General features: G+C 39.6%; 1 protein-coding gene across 1 annotated transcript; it reads right to left on the bottom strand.

Moving 5' to 3' along the window:
* Nucleotides 1–191: 191 nt before the first annotated feature.
* LOC139721580 (acylglycerol kinase, mitochondrial-like) lies at nt 192–17,576 on the bottom strand. The gene is made up of 13 exons (XM_071632910.1): nt 17,460–17,576; nt 13,041–13,080; nt 11,898–11,977; nt 10,178–10,253; nt 9,279–9,502; nt 8,399–8,468; nt 6,604–6,686; nt 5,916–5,976; nt 3,979–4,111; nt 3,324–3,427; nt 2,743–2,810; nt 1,550–1,643; nt 192–447 (listed from the first exon to the last, which is right to left on the bottom strand). Exons 1-13 carry the CDS (start codon nt 17,567–17,569, stop codon nt 313–315), a joined length of 1,278 nt encoding a protein of 425 aa, XP_071489011.1. The 5' UTR covers nt 17,570–17,576; the 3' UTR covers nt 192–312.
* Between the last annotated feature and the right edge of the window lie 269 nt (nt 17,577–17,845).

Raw genomic sequence — 17,845 nt, 5'->3', positions numbered from 1 at the left:
GGTCATAAACTATCACAGACTGATTATCTTCCAAATACTGATCAACATTTTTTTGTGAGAGTCTAGACTTTTCAGATATGTTTCAGCAGACTTTACTTGTCCATTCCAGGCGAGTTATCCATCAGCTTGAAGCTCAGAGTTGGCCCTTTAACATATTGTAAAGGCAACCGCAAGATATTCAATTCCACCAGCTTATCAGGCATTTTGTCATCTAAGGTCTCATACAACTCCATGTTCTTTCAGCCCTTCAAGCCTACACCACCAATGTGCCTCAAAAAAGTACCTCTTCTTCAGGCAAGAGTAGTGCAAGTATCACCTCTTTAGTTCCACTTCCTGGCCCTCTTGAGAACGATTTGTGAAGAAGCGCAGCTTTGAAGGAAGAATCTTGACAGTGATTGGCATGGCCTCAAACCTCTCGTTGTCAATTGTATACCAGGAATCCTTACCCTAGTATTCAAAGACAGAATGGGGGGGGGGGGGGGGGGGGGGGAGAGAAGGGGGTGTAGAAAAAAGAACCAGTTTGGGAGATTAGGATCAATGGAGTACAGATTTCTTTACAGCTGAAGAAGCTACACTTCTGTAAAACATGATATATTCGCAGCATGAATTTTTCGAGAATTGGAGCCGACGGTCTTTTTTTGCAGTATGAAATTTTTCGCAAACTGCCACTGGCATTCAATGCATACAGTGCAGACAAGAAATTTTGCATGCATTTGCATTTCGCGAATCTTGGCGCTCACGAAATTCGCGAAAGTAAAATGCACGCCAACATTCCTCGTTTTACAGTATGTTTATCAAAGAAAATGGTAACTGGGTCACGGGTCAGCAGACAGAGAAACAATTTCTGTGATACCAATGATGAGCAAATCACTGTTAATCCTTCTGTCAAAATGACAAAACTGGCTACTAATACCTTAACTGGTTGACTGAATACATGATAACATCAGCTTGATTCAAATAACAGGCAGACATTGAAAATTCCATGATTGCAAAGACATTTAAAAACTTGAATTTCCTCTAGTTTGAATATATGGGTGAAAGAAACAAAAAAGACACAGTAATTGCTTCTCCCCTTTATTCCTAATGAGTACATCTTTATTGTACAGAAATTGTAGCTGTGCGTAACTACTACGTGAGTGAATATTTATCAATAATACTCATTACTGTACACATTCCTGGCTCTCATACCATTTGAGACATATCTTTTCTATTTGTGCTTTTTGTTTTTATATCACAGTCCTCATCAAAAACTTGTCTTCTGTGATCATTACAAGTCCTTTCAGGAATATCCAATTTCGTAACTTTGTAAGTGAGGAATTTATGTGAGTATATTGCAAATAAATGATATATTTCTATACATATATCAAAACACAACCCACACATTTTATTTTCAGGGCATACATTTTGTGAACAAGAGTTTCTCATGGAAGAATTTCTATAACATGGAAACATTTAACTCTTTTCCAAGATATTAGTTAAAAACTGTTAGTTAAAATTCCAATCTTTTACATAGACGAAATAACAGGAGACTGAACAAAAAGCATCAAACCTCTTCAATCTTGGGTGTCAGATGAACCTCTCCGACTGGAATATCTGTTGCCTTGTAGATATCAGTATGGCCTTTCCCTGCCAGCCTTGTCCACCTTCAAATATAAAACCCCAAACCAAATGTTGATGGTGCTTTATATGTTCACAATGCAAAACCATTATTTCATTTTATTTTTAATGCTGATAACTTCTCAAAAAGAAAATGTACCCCTCCTGTCACAAGATCAGGGATACTGACCCCTACAGATCTAAACATGTACTGATGTTTAGTAAAAAACAACAACAAAACAAAACATACTTCAAAGGCTATGATCATAATTTGGCTCAAATATGGGAAAATTGCACATACCATTCACACTGAATAGAAAAAACTTATGGATAAAAGAACCAACATATTTTTTTTTGTAAAAAAAAACCCAAACAAACAAAAACAAAAATATATTTTCCTATTTTGTGTGAAGAAAGAGTATACTACATCATTATAAAACATACTCAGTACTACTGGCAGCTCTACAAATTGGATAGAAATAAATCATATCTTCTTGTTAATTAATGACAAGTAAAATAGTGATACACAGTCCTCTAGAGCAATACATATGTGTCAGTGTTTCTACACAAATGGCAAAAATATAAGGGGTGATAATTTGATGAAGCTACACTCTACTTGGCTAGATTAAACTTTGGCTTTAAGTACCTTCATGAAGAGAGCTTTAAAGCAACAAATGAACAAATATCATCATAATGTACAGTGGTAGATTGATACATGTTACTGCCAAGCAACCTTTTTAGGAATTATCAAAAGTCAAGTCAAATTTGCTGTCAAAGCCAGAGAAGTGCTCAAAATGGATTCCCCCCCCCCCCCAAATGCTTTATCTTAACTTGGGTTAACTGCTCTGACCTGACTTGTGAGTTAGTGACCTTCAATATACCCATTTTTTCTTACAGCACCAAATTGAGTTGTGAAATGACCTGTCATAAATTATCATCACAAGCAGATTATGATACACTCATCACGTTTGTATGATCATCGAGAATGAATTCTAGAACAGGACCATTATCTCTGACTTAAGACACTAAATACAAGTCTTGAATCAAGAAAATATGAAGTACGAAATATCTTCAAACTCAAAAGATTCTCAAGTTTAAATTGACAATTGCACTCATGAAATGAGCAAAGAATTCTCACACACACACCCTTCCTTGATGAAATCTGTCCTAGATAGCTCCGAGGGTCCAGTTTGTAGTTGGAGGGCAGGAGGCCCCTGTAGGAAGGGAAAAAAGAGAAGCGAAATACCAATATGGCTGATAAGGTACGGTGCTGTTTCACAACACATTAACAGGATTGTTCAGTGCAATACACCAGTGTGAGAAGCATAAGAGTTCTCAGACTAAACCTGAGCATTCCATAAGTTTCCTTCATCCATAAGTCACATAAAATGTGGCACATAAAGGGGGTTTTGAAGGCAGCGCACACCATATTTCATAAAAACAATTACTGTATATGCCATACTTCTATTAAGCGAGTCTAAATTTTCGTGAATGAGGACTTCCCGACGATTTCGCGAGTGGCTAAATTCGCAATCGTGGAGTGCTCTACTGAACAGAAAAATGTATATGTGTGCATCCTGTTCATATCGGGATCAGAGTCATTATTTTCACGTGTCTTTAATTCCGCGAACAGGACGTGACTCGCGAAATTTGCAGAAATAAAAACCTTGCAAAATATTCGCGTATACAGTATTTAAAAGTTGTGTCAAAGAACATGCTTCTCTTACCTCTCTTGGGGTTCCACTTAGGTCAGTTAAGATAGAGCACTCTACAGCTGAGATGTCCAGTTCTTCCATTATTTCTTCCTCTGAGGGGTCATTTACCTCTGGCTCTGTATGTGCATATAGCAAATATGAAATGGAAAAAGTAGTGATGACAGATAATTAAAGGTAAAACAAGGCAAACAAAGCACAGGAAGATCTGTGGCTGAAACACTGGTGGGAATTGCAGTGACCTAAAAGACATTCACAACTTTGGAAGCTGCCTGGATCCATTAAAGGCAAAGTTTGAGGACACACTCATCAAATTAATCGGGAAGATGGAACCTGCTTTAGAGGGACCTGGGCACTGTTTTATGAAATTTGTCAGTCCTGACAAGTTGTCATTCTCTGACAATTACCATCTAGTAATAGTCAGTGACCAGAGCTTCTCAAAACTATCAAAACTAAGGATTTTAATGAAACAGTCAGAGACTGACAACTTGTCACGGCTGACAACTCTCATGAAACAGTGCCCAAGGCTGTACATCTTGTGCTTATCATGCCTAAATGCATTGTGGCATTGTGCACATTCACTGCAGTGGCTTCTTTTAGTTTCCTTTAATCTTTTGTTTGTGCAAAGGACATCTCTACTGAGAACAAACACTAAACTTGGTTCCTTTACCTGGTTCTTTTTTTCTGGGCCAGAGTCGATTCATAAGTCTTGTCCACCAGCCCTGTGAAGCCTGGCTCGGCGGTTCGGGGATCTCCTTGGGATGGCCGTATGAGATATGACCTCTCACTACTGATGGGGATTCCTGAATACCACAAAGGTGTGTAGATATGAGGGCATTTAATCATCAACTACTTTGATTGACTTTTGATTCAGATTACTTATGGTGGACCATTGGTGCTGATAGCCCATAGCAAAATGTTGTAAAGTCCATCTGAGAATGAAACAACACTCCTCAAAATATACTTCCCTTCAAAGGAACATATGATATAATTTCATAAGATGTATTATAGACAATGGCAAACAAACAAAATATCACAACTTTCTATATCTAAATAATAATGGGTTTAAGGCATACCCTAAAGCCAGTTCACATGCATGAAACTTTCACAAATTTTGCAAGGAACTAAGATTCATGAAAATCAATTTATGCATGCATAAGTTGTTTTTTTTTTTGTCTGCACAATGCACTGAATGCCAGTAGCAATTTGTGAATGTTTCATGGCACAAAATAGACCTTCTGCTCCAATTCACAAAAGTTTCAGGTTTCACAGTAGACAGCTCAAACCCCATGTTGAACCGACTCTCATGAAAACTAGAATCGCGGGCCTCAATAATGCATGCATCTTAGGTTGGACTGATTCTTCTTGACTGTCTTAACCCTAACTAGGCGCCCCCCCCTCGACGTTCCGCGCTATGTATCGCTATCCTGAAAAGCTATCGCTGCGACGTTTCATGACCTTTTTCTTTTGAGTCTTCCGCATCTTTTGACACCAAATTTGCAATGCCCGGGCGTGCGATTCCGAAATTGCGCATAAATATGTACGTGCCAGCAGGCCAAAAATTACTCAAACATATGAATTTGTGTACAATTTCAATGCAAACTGTGCTTACAAGCAAATTTCATAAAAGCATGATTATTTGGGGGTTTTATTGATCAAAATCAATTAATAACATATTCTATCGTTCGGAATAATGTCGTGGACAAGTTTCATAGAAAAAACAATGAAATACATGAAGTCAAAAAAACAGAGAAATACATAAGAAATTCAAAAAACAATAAAATACTTTAGAAATTGTTCTCATAGCACAATTTTTTTCTCTTACATTTGCTAAGGACACTAAAAAGAATATTTACACAAAAAATGTGCCTGTTTTGAGCTTTATTTCGTGATTTATACCAAATTGTCTGATTTCATGCATCATTATGCATAAATTAGCATAACTTAGCATAGATGATAATCTTTAAAAAAAAAAATTTACTTCATGATACTTTAGATTACATCATAGGCTATGTGTGTGCCCATTTTTGTCGCGATCGCGTGGTCGACGGCCGAGATCTGGAGGGGGGCCTGGGAGGCCCCCCGGCTCTATCATCTACCTAAATAGCCCGGCCTAGTTAGGGTTAACACTCATTTTCATAATTGTTAACTACAATAAAAACTAGTCAAAACATATCATAAGTGCAGTCAAACATGACTCTTTGGTCTGCAGTCATTTGAATGAGTGGTCATCCCTTCAAGAAGTGTCCAACAAAATACGACAGGTGATCAACTACATCCATATCATATCCTTTGACAATATGGAAGACTTTACAATGCTCATCGGTGTATTACAAAAAACCATTTTGCTTTTACAGCAAATTTTCTGTCTTTTTTACTCATTGACTGGTGCATGGAAAACAAGAGTATAAAAGTTAATGGAATGTAAATGACTAACATTTGATGCACTTGGAAACATCTAAAACAATGGATTTGTACTATGAAGTCAACAGCAGTAAGAGTGTATTGCAAACTAGTGTTTCAAAACTGTAACTGGTAATTACCTCACTACATACTTCATTATGTCTGTGATTGCAAACATGAGAAACAAAGTCTCAGAATACTGACCTGTGTCAAGCCAGCCCAAATGAAGCTGAATCGGTGCTTCAACGGACCAAAGTACCAGAATCTATGATAGCATATGAAAAAAACACACAAATTGTCACACTATAAAGGCTGCTGCAAATCACATACAAGTCTAATAAAACAAGCTCAAACTTACAATAGAAGTAATTTGATCTGTGAGAGTATTCACAGTTGGTATTGAATATTGAGTCCTTTTCAAAGGTTTCTTGCATCCTGGAATGCCTTTTCTCCTTTTATTGCTGCTCTATAGTGACTTGAGCCTACTCTGGAGTGTACACCTATTGTTCACTCCCGAGACCAGCTTGTTAGCTACTTGTTTGTTGTTACCCTAAACAACTGCCAAATCTACAGATTTTCTCACTTAGATTGTAATAATGGATATCAATGCTTATCAACCTAAGTGAGAGTAAAACTTGTTCTACATCACATCGGATTTCAGTCATTTTTTGCTTTGTTTTTTTGTTGTTTGGGTTTTTTTAGCACTGTTAATGTTTTCATCATATTTTGTTGTACTTCATCTAACATATATGATATATGATATAATTCTATAAAATAAAATAAAATAAAATAAAACATACTACAAAATATAATAAAATATGACACATACAGTTTATTATCATCATTATTACTATTTTTTTTTTGTGTGAGATGGGAATTGATATTGACTTACTTGGTTGCCTTCTCCTTGGCATCTTGTAGTGGTCCCCAGTGGATGCTGGACATGGCGTAAGATTTCCTTCCATGTTCCTCATCCTGATTGACAACCATGTAGCCAGACAGAAAAGATTTGAAAGAACATATTGCAGAAAATTTTACAACCTTGATTCATGCTCTGACCGATGACTTTATGCCCACTTAAACTGGACAATTTTTTTTCAATCTCAATGGCTGCATAGCTTAAAGACAACTGCTAATGATGGAATCACAAATATTTACATTATATTAACTCATATCAGGCCAACGCACCTGTGTACACAAACACCCAAGTGGCCCAGCACCATTTGCGCACACACGTCGACAAACAGACAACTCTCCACACAATTGCTCTTCATTAGCAAGCAATGAAAAAAAACATAGACAAGTTATATATCATTTGAAAGAGGAAAACAATCTCTTTAATATGGTATATAACATGCTGCCATTCAATGCTAGTACAGTCATAGTACTCAGCAGAAGTGAATGACGTCATTCATATGTCATTGTATTCACTATGGGATATTCCGTATGTGGCCCCTCATGCAGTCAAACCCCCGTCAAACGAAGCTGATGGGGTGCTATACCCCCCTAACGATTCCTCGGTTGGGAAGTGGGAGTAGATGTATTTTCCCACTGCAAATTAACTTTCTACTCAGGCGTGGCAAACCTGGAGGCCAAGCCAGGGTTTAATGACTGCAACAGCTGTCATATTACATAAGAGCATGATAAGGATATCTGCCTGTGGCAGACCATTTGAAGTGCACTCAATTTTCTCTATTCTTTCTAAAGTTTTAGATTTTATATTCTATTGAGAAATTCTTTAGTCATCCGTTTTGAATTTCGAACGAAAAAATTTGACCCATAAATAACGAAAATACAGGAATAAGAAGGAGAGCATTGTAGAAGTTTGTCGACACACACACGCACCATGGAGCTATATAGCCCATACCAAAACCAAAACAATCTCCTCCTCTCGCGGGTGCCCCCCCCCCCCCCCCCCCCCCCCCCAGGGGTGTAGCTTCTTCAAACGAGATATTTGCCTCATGTGCGGCGTTCGGACGAACTACGGAATATCCCGTAGATGGCCCGATATGGGTAAAAAAATATATATATTTTTTGTAATATTCTGTGACGGTTCTTCTATCAGTGGTCTTTCACTTTTCATGAAATGGGGCACTGGGGGTGTTTCACAAAGAAGCTAAGTCCATCTTAAAATTGAGATCCACCTCAAATCATGGTATGCCACTGGTTTCCCTGTCCAGTTTTATCAGCCTTTCAGATAAGCATCCACTTCAAAATGTTAATATTTACAGAAAACTCCTTTGTAACTTGTCTTCTTTTGTATGGATCCTATATAACAACAACTGCATGAAAAAAAAAAAACTCCAAACTTATCATTGTTCATTAGGACATTAGGAGAACATTAAAGACACACACAGCACACCATAATCTAAAGTAGATCTGAACTTTTAAGATCGACTAATATTCTTTGTGAAACACCCAAGCTGTCTCCATGCGTCCAAAAGCCCACTGTGTTCACTAGCACCATCTCTGACAGCTCCCACTATAATCCCTCTCCTTTCATTTTCTCTCCATCCCTATCTATACCAATCTATTTATCTATCTATCTATCTATCTATCTGTTTATCAACCTCTCATATTGTTTGCCTATATTCTGTTTACCTATCAATCTATCTGCCTATCTGTTTATCTACCTATCTATCTATTTATCTATCTACCTATCTTTCTACTTCTTCTCTCACTGTTACCTGTATAGACATGACATCCACCTGTCTTGTCAATCCTTTGATGATGGCCATGGCTGCATTGCACATCCACCTAAAGTCATCAAACAAAAATATCGATCACCACATGTGCTTGTATTTCCAACACTCATGACTAGCTTATGACTCCTTACAGACGTAGAGATTCAGTTACTGTATAAGCTGTTCATTTTTGCTCTATTTTCATAAATGAGAAGGTGACAGACATTTTAGCGAGATGTTGTTTTTGCTTATAGGCTTATAGGCCATGGCACTATCACACAAATTTTTGCTTGTTAAATTCACAGTCGACTGTGCTCAGCGAAATTCACAAAAAAGTACCATATTAAACAGGTGACTCCTGTTACAACAAATTCTCAGGACTGGCATTTTTCTTTCGTTATATTGAAATTTTGTTATAACCAAATATGGGAATATGTATGGAAGTATATAAAAATATATATATCGTCGCTGGGGTGACATGGCCTCGTATCTACAAAATGTCAAATGTTCAGGAGAGCACAAAAACATGGCAGCCAAAGCACTGAATCAACTGGGATAGCCTTTCCTTTGACATGCCGTGTTAACTTCATTTTTGGGGTAAGACAGCTAGGATTTGGACAGGACATCACTTAACTGAATATCTGACCATTAATCCATAAAAGTAATTTTCACCAAAATTTAAGATACCAGGTCTTGTCACCCCAGTGACGAATCATACATATAAACTATGTAATTGGTGGGCCTAAATGTTCAGTTGATTGTAAAGAGAATTTCGTCATAACCATGTTCATTATAACAGGGGTGCACTGTAGCGCCTTTTACACAAGGGGAGAGATCACCCCAAGCAGACTGACCCCCAGTCTGTGGGCACATGAAAACAAACCTGACGTCAGCTTCTGCATCAGCATAAAGGCTCCTGGCCAGGGAGTTGGTCACTCCCACAGGGATGACGCCCAGCGTCCACTTGGAGCTGATCGCCTGTTCATCGTCTCTCCTAAGGAGTCCGGTCACGACCTCGGCCACTGTGCCGTCTCCCCCGGCAATGACGATGATGTCAGTGGCGTCCAGAGAGCCTGCCAGGTCCTTAGCCTCCCCCTCTGTAGTTGTCTGCAAGAGACAAAAGACAGATTTCTGCATAATACTGTATATGCCATATACATTGTATTTAGTGCGTCTAATTTTTTTTTTTGCGAATCGGGACTTCTCGAACTTTCTGCGAGTGATTAAATTCGCATTTGTCGAGTACAGTCATGAATGGAGAACTGTATGCGTGTATGTCACATTCATGTCGGGATCAGAGTTAATCTTTTTGTGTGTTTTTAAATTCACAAATAGCACAAAATTTGCGAGAATAAAAACCTCACAAAATATTCAGCATATATACAGTATAGTATGACAACCAGGACAACCCTGTGGACTTCAGATTCCTATATTCAAAGACTAACTTCGTACAGAGGAATGAAAGCCAAATATAAATGTGGATCAAGTGAATGCAGCAATATTAGTAGAATACGTCAGAGAAGTTTTATGAAAATCGGACAATCCACCAAGCCATTTGAGTGCAAAGGAAGACATGCTACTGACTGAGCCATATGTCAATGTGGACAGACTACAACTCCTTTTATTATTTCTGGCTACAGTCCTTCAGCAAGTCATGGAAAGATCCCCTGATAAGGAGGCAGGTATTTGTCAAAGATGTCTGACTTTCTTGCATTCCTATGAGAAAATAAATATTTGTTTTTTAATTATCTTACAACTTGCAAAGTTCTAATCACACATTACCTGAATGATTTCAACATCAAGACCAGCCAGGTGGAGGAGTGGGGCTGCATTTTTTTCAAAGAGCTTCTTTCCTTTCCTGAAATCAAATCACAATTTCCAGATCATCAGCATGAATAACATTATCTCTCTATCAAATGGGGTCTGCACTTCTCCTTTGCTATAGAATGGACGTCTTTCCGTTGTTATTCCTGCTGACTACTCTTTCAATTACATATTTTCCTCGGGTTATTTTTTTTCTCACTTTCTTTTCAGATTTTTAATCTATTTCGCAAGTCAGTGGGACCAGTATTTAACTCTTCAAATAATGCATGCAGAGGAAGATCATTTTTTGTTCAGAGTAGAGGGTACATTAGTCATAGGTCCAGTGACTTTTGAATGAAGAATCTGAAAAAAAAATACCCTAAACAAACAAATATTCACTTCACAAATTACAAAAGCCTTATTGAGTACACTTAGACTGCATTAAACAAATGCAGTGGATTTGTCATATTAAGTGCATTTAGATTTTGGAAACCATCACCCAGAATTCTCGCTATCGCCAATGATGTAAAAAGTACCCGGATGTGGCTTTTTCGTCAAGATTTAGTGCACTTGGTAGCAAGGGCACTTCCGGCGCGGGTCATAATTTGCACAACGCTAGCGTGCGCGTATGTGTACCTTACCTATAGCGCAGCGCCGACCACGGATACTAATACAGTAGGCCGCTGTATTAGTATCCGTATTAGTGGCCAGGCCTGTCGATACCGTACTCGTACACTGTAGTCCCCGCCGCGTAATAGCATGCACCACTGCACGCAGCGCATAAGCTAACACATACCGGTACGGCGTACATCACAAATCAGTCATCTCTGCATACGCTGAAAATATGCTGGAAAATATTAACCCGCCTGGATATACAGTATATCGTCATGGAATGCCCGTCTTTTTTTTTCTTTTATTTGTTCTCTGTCGAAATGTCGCGAACACAATCGGGAATGAACAGTGATCTCGAACTTATCCTGTCTCCGAAGCAATTTCTTCCAAGTAAGTACGTACAATGTACGTAGGCACTAGGCCTACTACCTAGTGCTACTATAATACTACCACTACTAGTAAGTCGCGCGTGCACGTACTGCGCTGTGGAGTCACCCGCAAACTTCACCCACGCGGCCACGTCATGTCTCGCATGCCAGTAAGGGTCCTATTTCTGCAGATTTTTTTCATTTATTGTCGTGCGAACAACACATGGCAGCTTCGCAGCAACAACCAATAGTCGTATTAACAGCAATTTCTTAAGAATGGAGGAATTTCAAATCATATTAAAGCTGTAATTCAAGTCGAGAAAACCGGAAGTACACGTAGAATACAGTCGGTTGTGTGTGTAAACAGCATTAGTCACGTATCACGCGCGTACGAACGGAAGTGACTTTGCTACCGGACTATCCCATAATGCACCGTGAATGACGCTTAAATCAACATCCTGGTACTTTTTACGTCATTGGCGATAGCGAGAATTGATATGTTTGAGTTAGAGTTTATAACCCAAACAAAAAACAGAAATCAAGAAAACCAAGGAACCAGAATTTCCTGCAATACATATATGGTGAAAAAACTGCTCCATGGTCTGGAACCAAACCTATCAAAAATATGACACCCCCAATCTTTGTAAGGACAGGTCAAAGACTCTGTCACAATGAAAGTTGAAAACAGATCAGTTAATGGAATTCAAATTTGTACTCACCCCTTCTTGGCTGCTGGATTCACAAAAACTGTGGCCTTTATTGGCTTGGCAATGTTACTGCTAAGCTGTCTTCCATAAAGCTGAAATGATTGTTTGAGAATAAAACCAGAAGAGACACATCACTATTCATAGTCACAAGCAGCACCAACATAAAATGTTAAACATAGCCTAAAACAACCCTTGGAAAATATACATACATTGTAAGCATCCCTTTACAATCTGTGTGGATCTCTTCCTTATGTTTCATGCGATACTGAAGAAATACTTTGACAAATATTTCTGTAAATTGACGGATCGCTCCCCGTTGAAAGTCACTTCATTTTCAAATTTTAAGAAAACAGGTTACCTAAATTTACCAATTTCATAGGTCTGCCACGGAAATTATGAATCAAATTGGATGAAATACTTTGTATGAAGATTTGCAGCATTACAAACCCCTAATGAATTACATTAACAAATATGAGAGACTATCAACCCATGCCTGCTGATACAGGTGATATCTCTTCGCTCACGCAAATGCTGTATGCAGGCTTGTGAAAGTTTCACGCATGCAAAAATATCGGGTTCTACACCAGCCTCCAGCACCAAGAGCTTATAAACTTTATTGCTCAACAGGCAGACATAGGATTTGTATTAATTGCTATATTCTCATATTTGCCATTGAGATGCCTATAAGAAAACATACCTAAGCACAAATGCTGTCCTGAGGTGAATCCATCATACTAGCAATCACAATATTAACTTTTTGCAAAAAATATGAACACCTCTTCTGTACTAGATTCCATCCATTATTCCACGGTCAAGCTGGCATAATTGTATTCTGCAATGTTGAGATTCAGTTCTTTGGCTTATGCCCTTTCAAATTTTTTTTTTTTTTTTCAGGTAGTGGTAACAAAAATAAAGGGCACATGATTACATGAATAGAAATCCCCCAAACACCACCTTCCTACTCCATAAGTTAATGAAGGCATCAAAGTATATAATGTCTAGTGAAAATGTCTGGATTGTACATATACACATTCCAAGTTTGATTTAACATTATATAAATGAATCTGAAAGTTATTATATTGCTACAGAGCTATTACTATGCTCATAAATAGTAAGCATTAGATCAATAGTAAGCATTATAGATGAAGTAAATACCTGTGCTTCTTTGCAGTATTCCTCTCTAAGTAGATCTGCCCTGAAAGAAAGTAAAAAGCAGACAAACAAACAAGTTAATTGAATAAGAACTAGATATATCGCTACGGCTACTGATATGCCTCCGCCATAATGCATGGTTCTCCTAATAGGTCTATAGTACAATGTCTTGACAATGTGTGATGACAGTTTCACACAATTGGCAAAATATTAAAATGACAGGTTTGACACAAATGTGCTGAATGTTCACTTTCCTAGAACTAGGTTCAATTGGATGAATGATTAAAATGTAAGAGTGCAGGTATTTGGGGAATTGATGATTTTTACTTGACTTTTGACCCTTTTATAAGTTTATGCATTGAGTAATTTTCAAGGTATTGAGAAAAAGTATAATTTCAGTATCAAATGGGAAAATAGCATTATCTAAACCTGGTCTTTGACCTTTGACCTCACAGTTCCAAAGAGAATCACTGTTAGGTTGAACATGCATAAATATGTAAGTTTCATGATGATACCTTGAGTTACTTTCGAGATATGGAGGAAAAAGTGCAATTTAGCACTTTCACTTGACCTTTTACCTTTTGACCTTTGACCTTTAGGCAAGAAACTTCCCCAAAAATATATATTGGGTAATACATGCCATACATCAAGTTAAAAACAAAAAACCTTCAGGCATATTGCATTTTAAGGAAAGTAGGGATATTTTGAGGAGTTGACCTCGACTTTTGACCCCCTGACCTTTGACCCATGACCCCCAACTTCCCTAGATAATCACTGCCCATCGGTACAAGCATATATACTAAGTTCCATGAAGATACCTTAAACCATTTGCGAGATATGGAGAAAAACATGAAATTTCTTTTTTTTTTTCACAAAAAACCTGTGACCTTTGACCTTTGACCCTGTGACCCTAAAATCCACACAAAGTATTATCCCCTAAGGATATACCCTCATACCAAGTTTGATGTAAAACCACCACACGGTTCTTGAGATATCGACAAAAACAAAACGGGACGTACGGACGTACGGACGGACGGACGGACGGACGACCCGAAAACATAATGCCTCCGGCCACTTCGTTGCGGAGGCATAAAATTAGTAGAAATGCTTTTCCATCTCATTGGTATCAAGAAAGAATGAAAATATACAAATTATTTAGATATGCCCCCCAAAACCTTCCAAACCAAGATTCTTGTTGTGACCTCATCTGTCAATCATTGCTAAAGTACTAATATGTTTGACAAAGACATTGGAATGCACCTTCCTAAGACTGAGCATAACTTGTATGTTCCTTCGCCATGTCTTTTGTTAGTCACATTAATATCACATAAACATGCAAGTTATGCTGAGTAAAGGGGAAGGTGCATTCTGTTGTCTTTTGTTAAATGTATCAGTACTTTAGCAATGATTGACAGATGAGGTCACAACAAGAATCTTGGTTTGGGAGGCTTTTTGTGGGCGTATCCAAGTGATCTGAAGAAACATAGAAGAAAAATTATTTACAAATATATTGATTGTTTCTAGATATTCGTTTTGCCACAAAAGTGAAGTCCAGGGCATCATGAATCAACACAAATCAACACAAATCAACATGCATACATGTATTTCATAAAACCTTTAAAGATACCACAAAAGAACTTGCTGTGATTGCTATGAGATTGCTACATTCAGATCAATCGCTGCACTCGCTCAAGTGCTGTGAATATGTTTCGTTTATTGAATTATGCCGTTCCGCGCCATCTGCTAGCTGCTTCGATCTGTGCATTGCAGGTCAGTCCGGGAAACCCGCTCATGAGGACCGCTCCCGCGTACGAGGACTGCCCCGCCTCATGAGGACCGCCCCCACACGTGTTTTAATGGGCGCTCTGCATCGGTTGATTAAAACTCGATTTTTGAGGAAAAAAAAAACAGATAGGATTTTTTCTTCTTTTCATCATGGATAGTGGACATGTGTGTGTAACAAAAAATCACCGTGCAAAGTTGCGACAATTTATACGTCAGATGTGAGATGAATAGAAATGAATAGGGGGGCCTCATGAGGCGTTCCCCCCGGGCCTCATGAGGCATGGGGGCGGTCCTCATGAGGCGGGGGGGCGGTCCTCATGAGGCGGGGCAGTCCTCGTAGGCGGGAGCGGTCCTCATGAGCGGGTTTCCCGGACTGAGGTGTAGTTAGCACAAAGCGAACTAGCTGCACTGCAATCAACATATTCTGACATGTGTAAAAGTTTCAAAATGGCAAATATTTCATTTCTATTGTACTGGACTCGGGTCTCGCTAAGATGCAAGAGATTATTGGAGATTATTTTACGAGGTGGCACATAAGTACGCCATTGCCTCACTGCGATCAGCAGCCCCAAACGCATAGCGTAATGGGGCTGCGGACTGCAGCATTCAGGATCATGACATGGGTAGTATCGTGGATAAATATCAACTTAAAATCGAACAATTTCTTCAATTTGAAGACTTACAGGTGAAGTTGAAGTGTTGACAACAGGTAGCGTGCAACGTTTGGTTCTGCCAATAGTCCCTTTCTGTTCGAATTGATGACTTAATGTGACTTGGTCGAGAGGAACCTGGCAGAGCTACACTGAATTGACGGCCAGCGCTAACTGCGACCAGCCCCAACACGCAGTGTTGGGGCTGCGCATTGTAGCAGACATGATCATGACAGGCGAAGTATAGCGCCTAAAAATCAATATGAAATCGCAAAAATTCTGCAATATGAAGACTTACAGGTGAAGATGTAATGTTGAAGACTGACTGCGTTCAACTTTTGGTTCTGGCAATAGTCCCTTTCTGCTCGGATTGATGAGTTAAATGCGACTCGGTCGAGAGGAACTCGGGAGAACTACATCTTATACAGTCAATGGATTTGAGATTTGTGCGCATGCGCTGGCCGTCAAGTCGTGTAGCTTTGTGGCAAGGCCTTATCATACTGTTGGCAAACCCTCTCGCTGTATATTGCGTTGCTTTCTAGGTGGGTGCAAACGCGCAGGCCTTGTCAAAAGGCTAAACGCATTGCGACTCCGCCAGCACATGAATATTTACGTGCGCAGTGCAGTGTACTGCATACTGATTTCGAAAATGGTGAATGGGATGGGGAGCTAGGACTACGGACCCGTATATGGCCGTGAAAAAACGTTTTTTCAGGATCATTGGACCAGTGTGAACAAGAACAAGGTGAACGAAGGGTATTAATTAGATAAGAATCTTATGTATACTATAAAAGTACGTTTTTTCCTCGTGATATTCGAAACTTACGGAGGTGCGAAAATCTGTGACAGACTGTGTATGTTTTTCAAGCTTACCGATATAGCACTCTATTGACTCAGGACGCTCCCACAGTGTGTAACTGTGTATCAGTTCGGGAAACCCACTCACAAGGGGGGCCCCTCCTTATAAGTAACCCGTCCCCCTTATAAGTAACCCCGTCCCCCTTATAAGTAACCCCCGGGGCACCCCTTATAAGGAGTCTCCACGCTTTTTTGCAATGCAACGCGAAAATGAAAGGACTGCGGCAATTCGCTTGATTATGTCCATAAAGCTTCACAAGTTTCCTAGTTACTCACGAAATTTGAGTAAAATCGGTTTGAGGCATCATATCTAAAATCATGGATTTAAATGCGATGTCAAACGCCCCATGCGAATGCTGAAATGCGAGCGATTACTGGCGCGAGTGTCGCCAGGCGCGGCGGCGCGGCAATGCTTGAGTGCAATGCTTGAGTGGCGACTGAGTACGAGAGAGTCTCCGTACTCAGTCGCCACGTCTGCACTCAAGCATTGCCGCGCCGCCGCGCCTGGCGACACTCACGCCAGTAATCGCTCGCATTTCAGCATTCGCATGGGTCGTTGGACATCGCATTTAAATCCATGATTTTAGATATGATGCCTCAAACCGATTTTGCTCAAATTTCGTGAGTAACTAGGAAACTTGTGAAGCTTTATGGACATAATCAAGCGAATTGCCGCAGTCCTTTCATTTTCGCGTTGCACTGCAAAAAAGCGTGGAGACTCCTTATAAGGGGTGCCCCGGGGGTTACTTATAAGGGGGACGGGTTACTTATAAGGAGGGGCCCCCCCTTGTGAGTGGGTTTCCCGAACTGGTATACGGGAGCGTCCCGGGGTTAGGCCAGCGCATGCGCAGACATCATACGCGCACAAATTTCAAATCCATTGACCGGATAAGATGTTTGTGTATGCAGTTTACATAAAGTTGAAGATGAAGTGATTAGCTCTTTGCATGTTCAGCATGCATGTTCTGATCAGATTTGCCCAATGGTCAAATCTCAGAACACTCATTCACTATGAACGCATGGGACTACGAGAGCAACAAGCAACACTCCCACTTGGCAGAGTATAGCAACAACGCAAATGTCTTACTCTAAAGCTTTAATTATTCAAACATAGAGATATATCACTCACTTATATCTGTCAAGCAAGAAATTACCACCCCAAATGGCTGCTCCTGTGAAAAATACTGATTTCTTCCAATGGTTTCGCAAGGTGCGTGCCACTCTCATGAGGGCTGCCATTTTGTGAGATCAGTTCAGTTCAGTTCTTCTCACCTGAGAGGGCGCCCATTCAATTTATGGATGATGAATAATCAAATGGACGTCAGCAAGACTCGTCGACTTGGACCGTGACTTGGACCGACATTATACAATGCGGCCTTTTTGGAAGCGCTAGGGGGGCTCGCTGCAGCCTTGTGAATAAATTTCACCACCCTTTTTTCTCTCTCTCCAAAACAAGGGAAGGGGGGGGGGGGGGGTCAAAGTTGACCCAACCCCTAATGTCCGTCCATCTTCCTA

Source organism: Diadema antillarum, unplaced genomic scaffold, assembly GCF_040938485.1.
Source record: "Diadema antillarum isolate AM-2024a unplaced genomic scaffold, OU_Dant_1.0 scf00000146, whole genome shotgun sequence".
Classification (NCBI taxonomy): domain Eukaryota; kingdom Metazoa; phylum Echinodermata; class Echinoidea; order Diadematoida; family Diadematidae; genus Diadema; species Diadema antillarum.
This window is presented reverse-complemented; position numbering and strand designations above follow the sequence as displayed.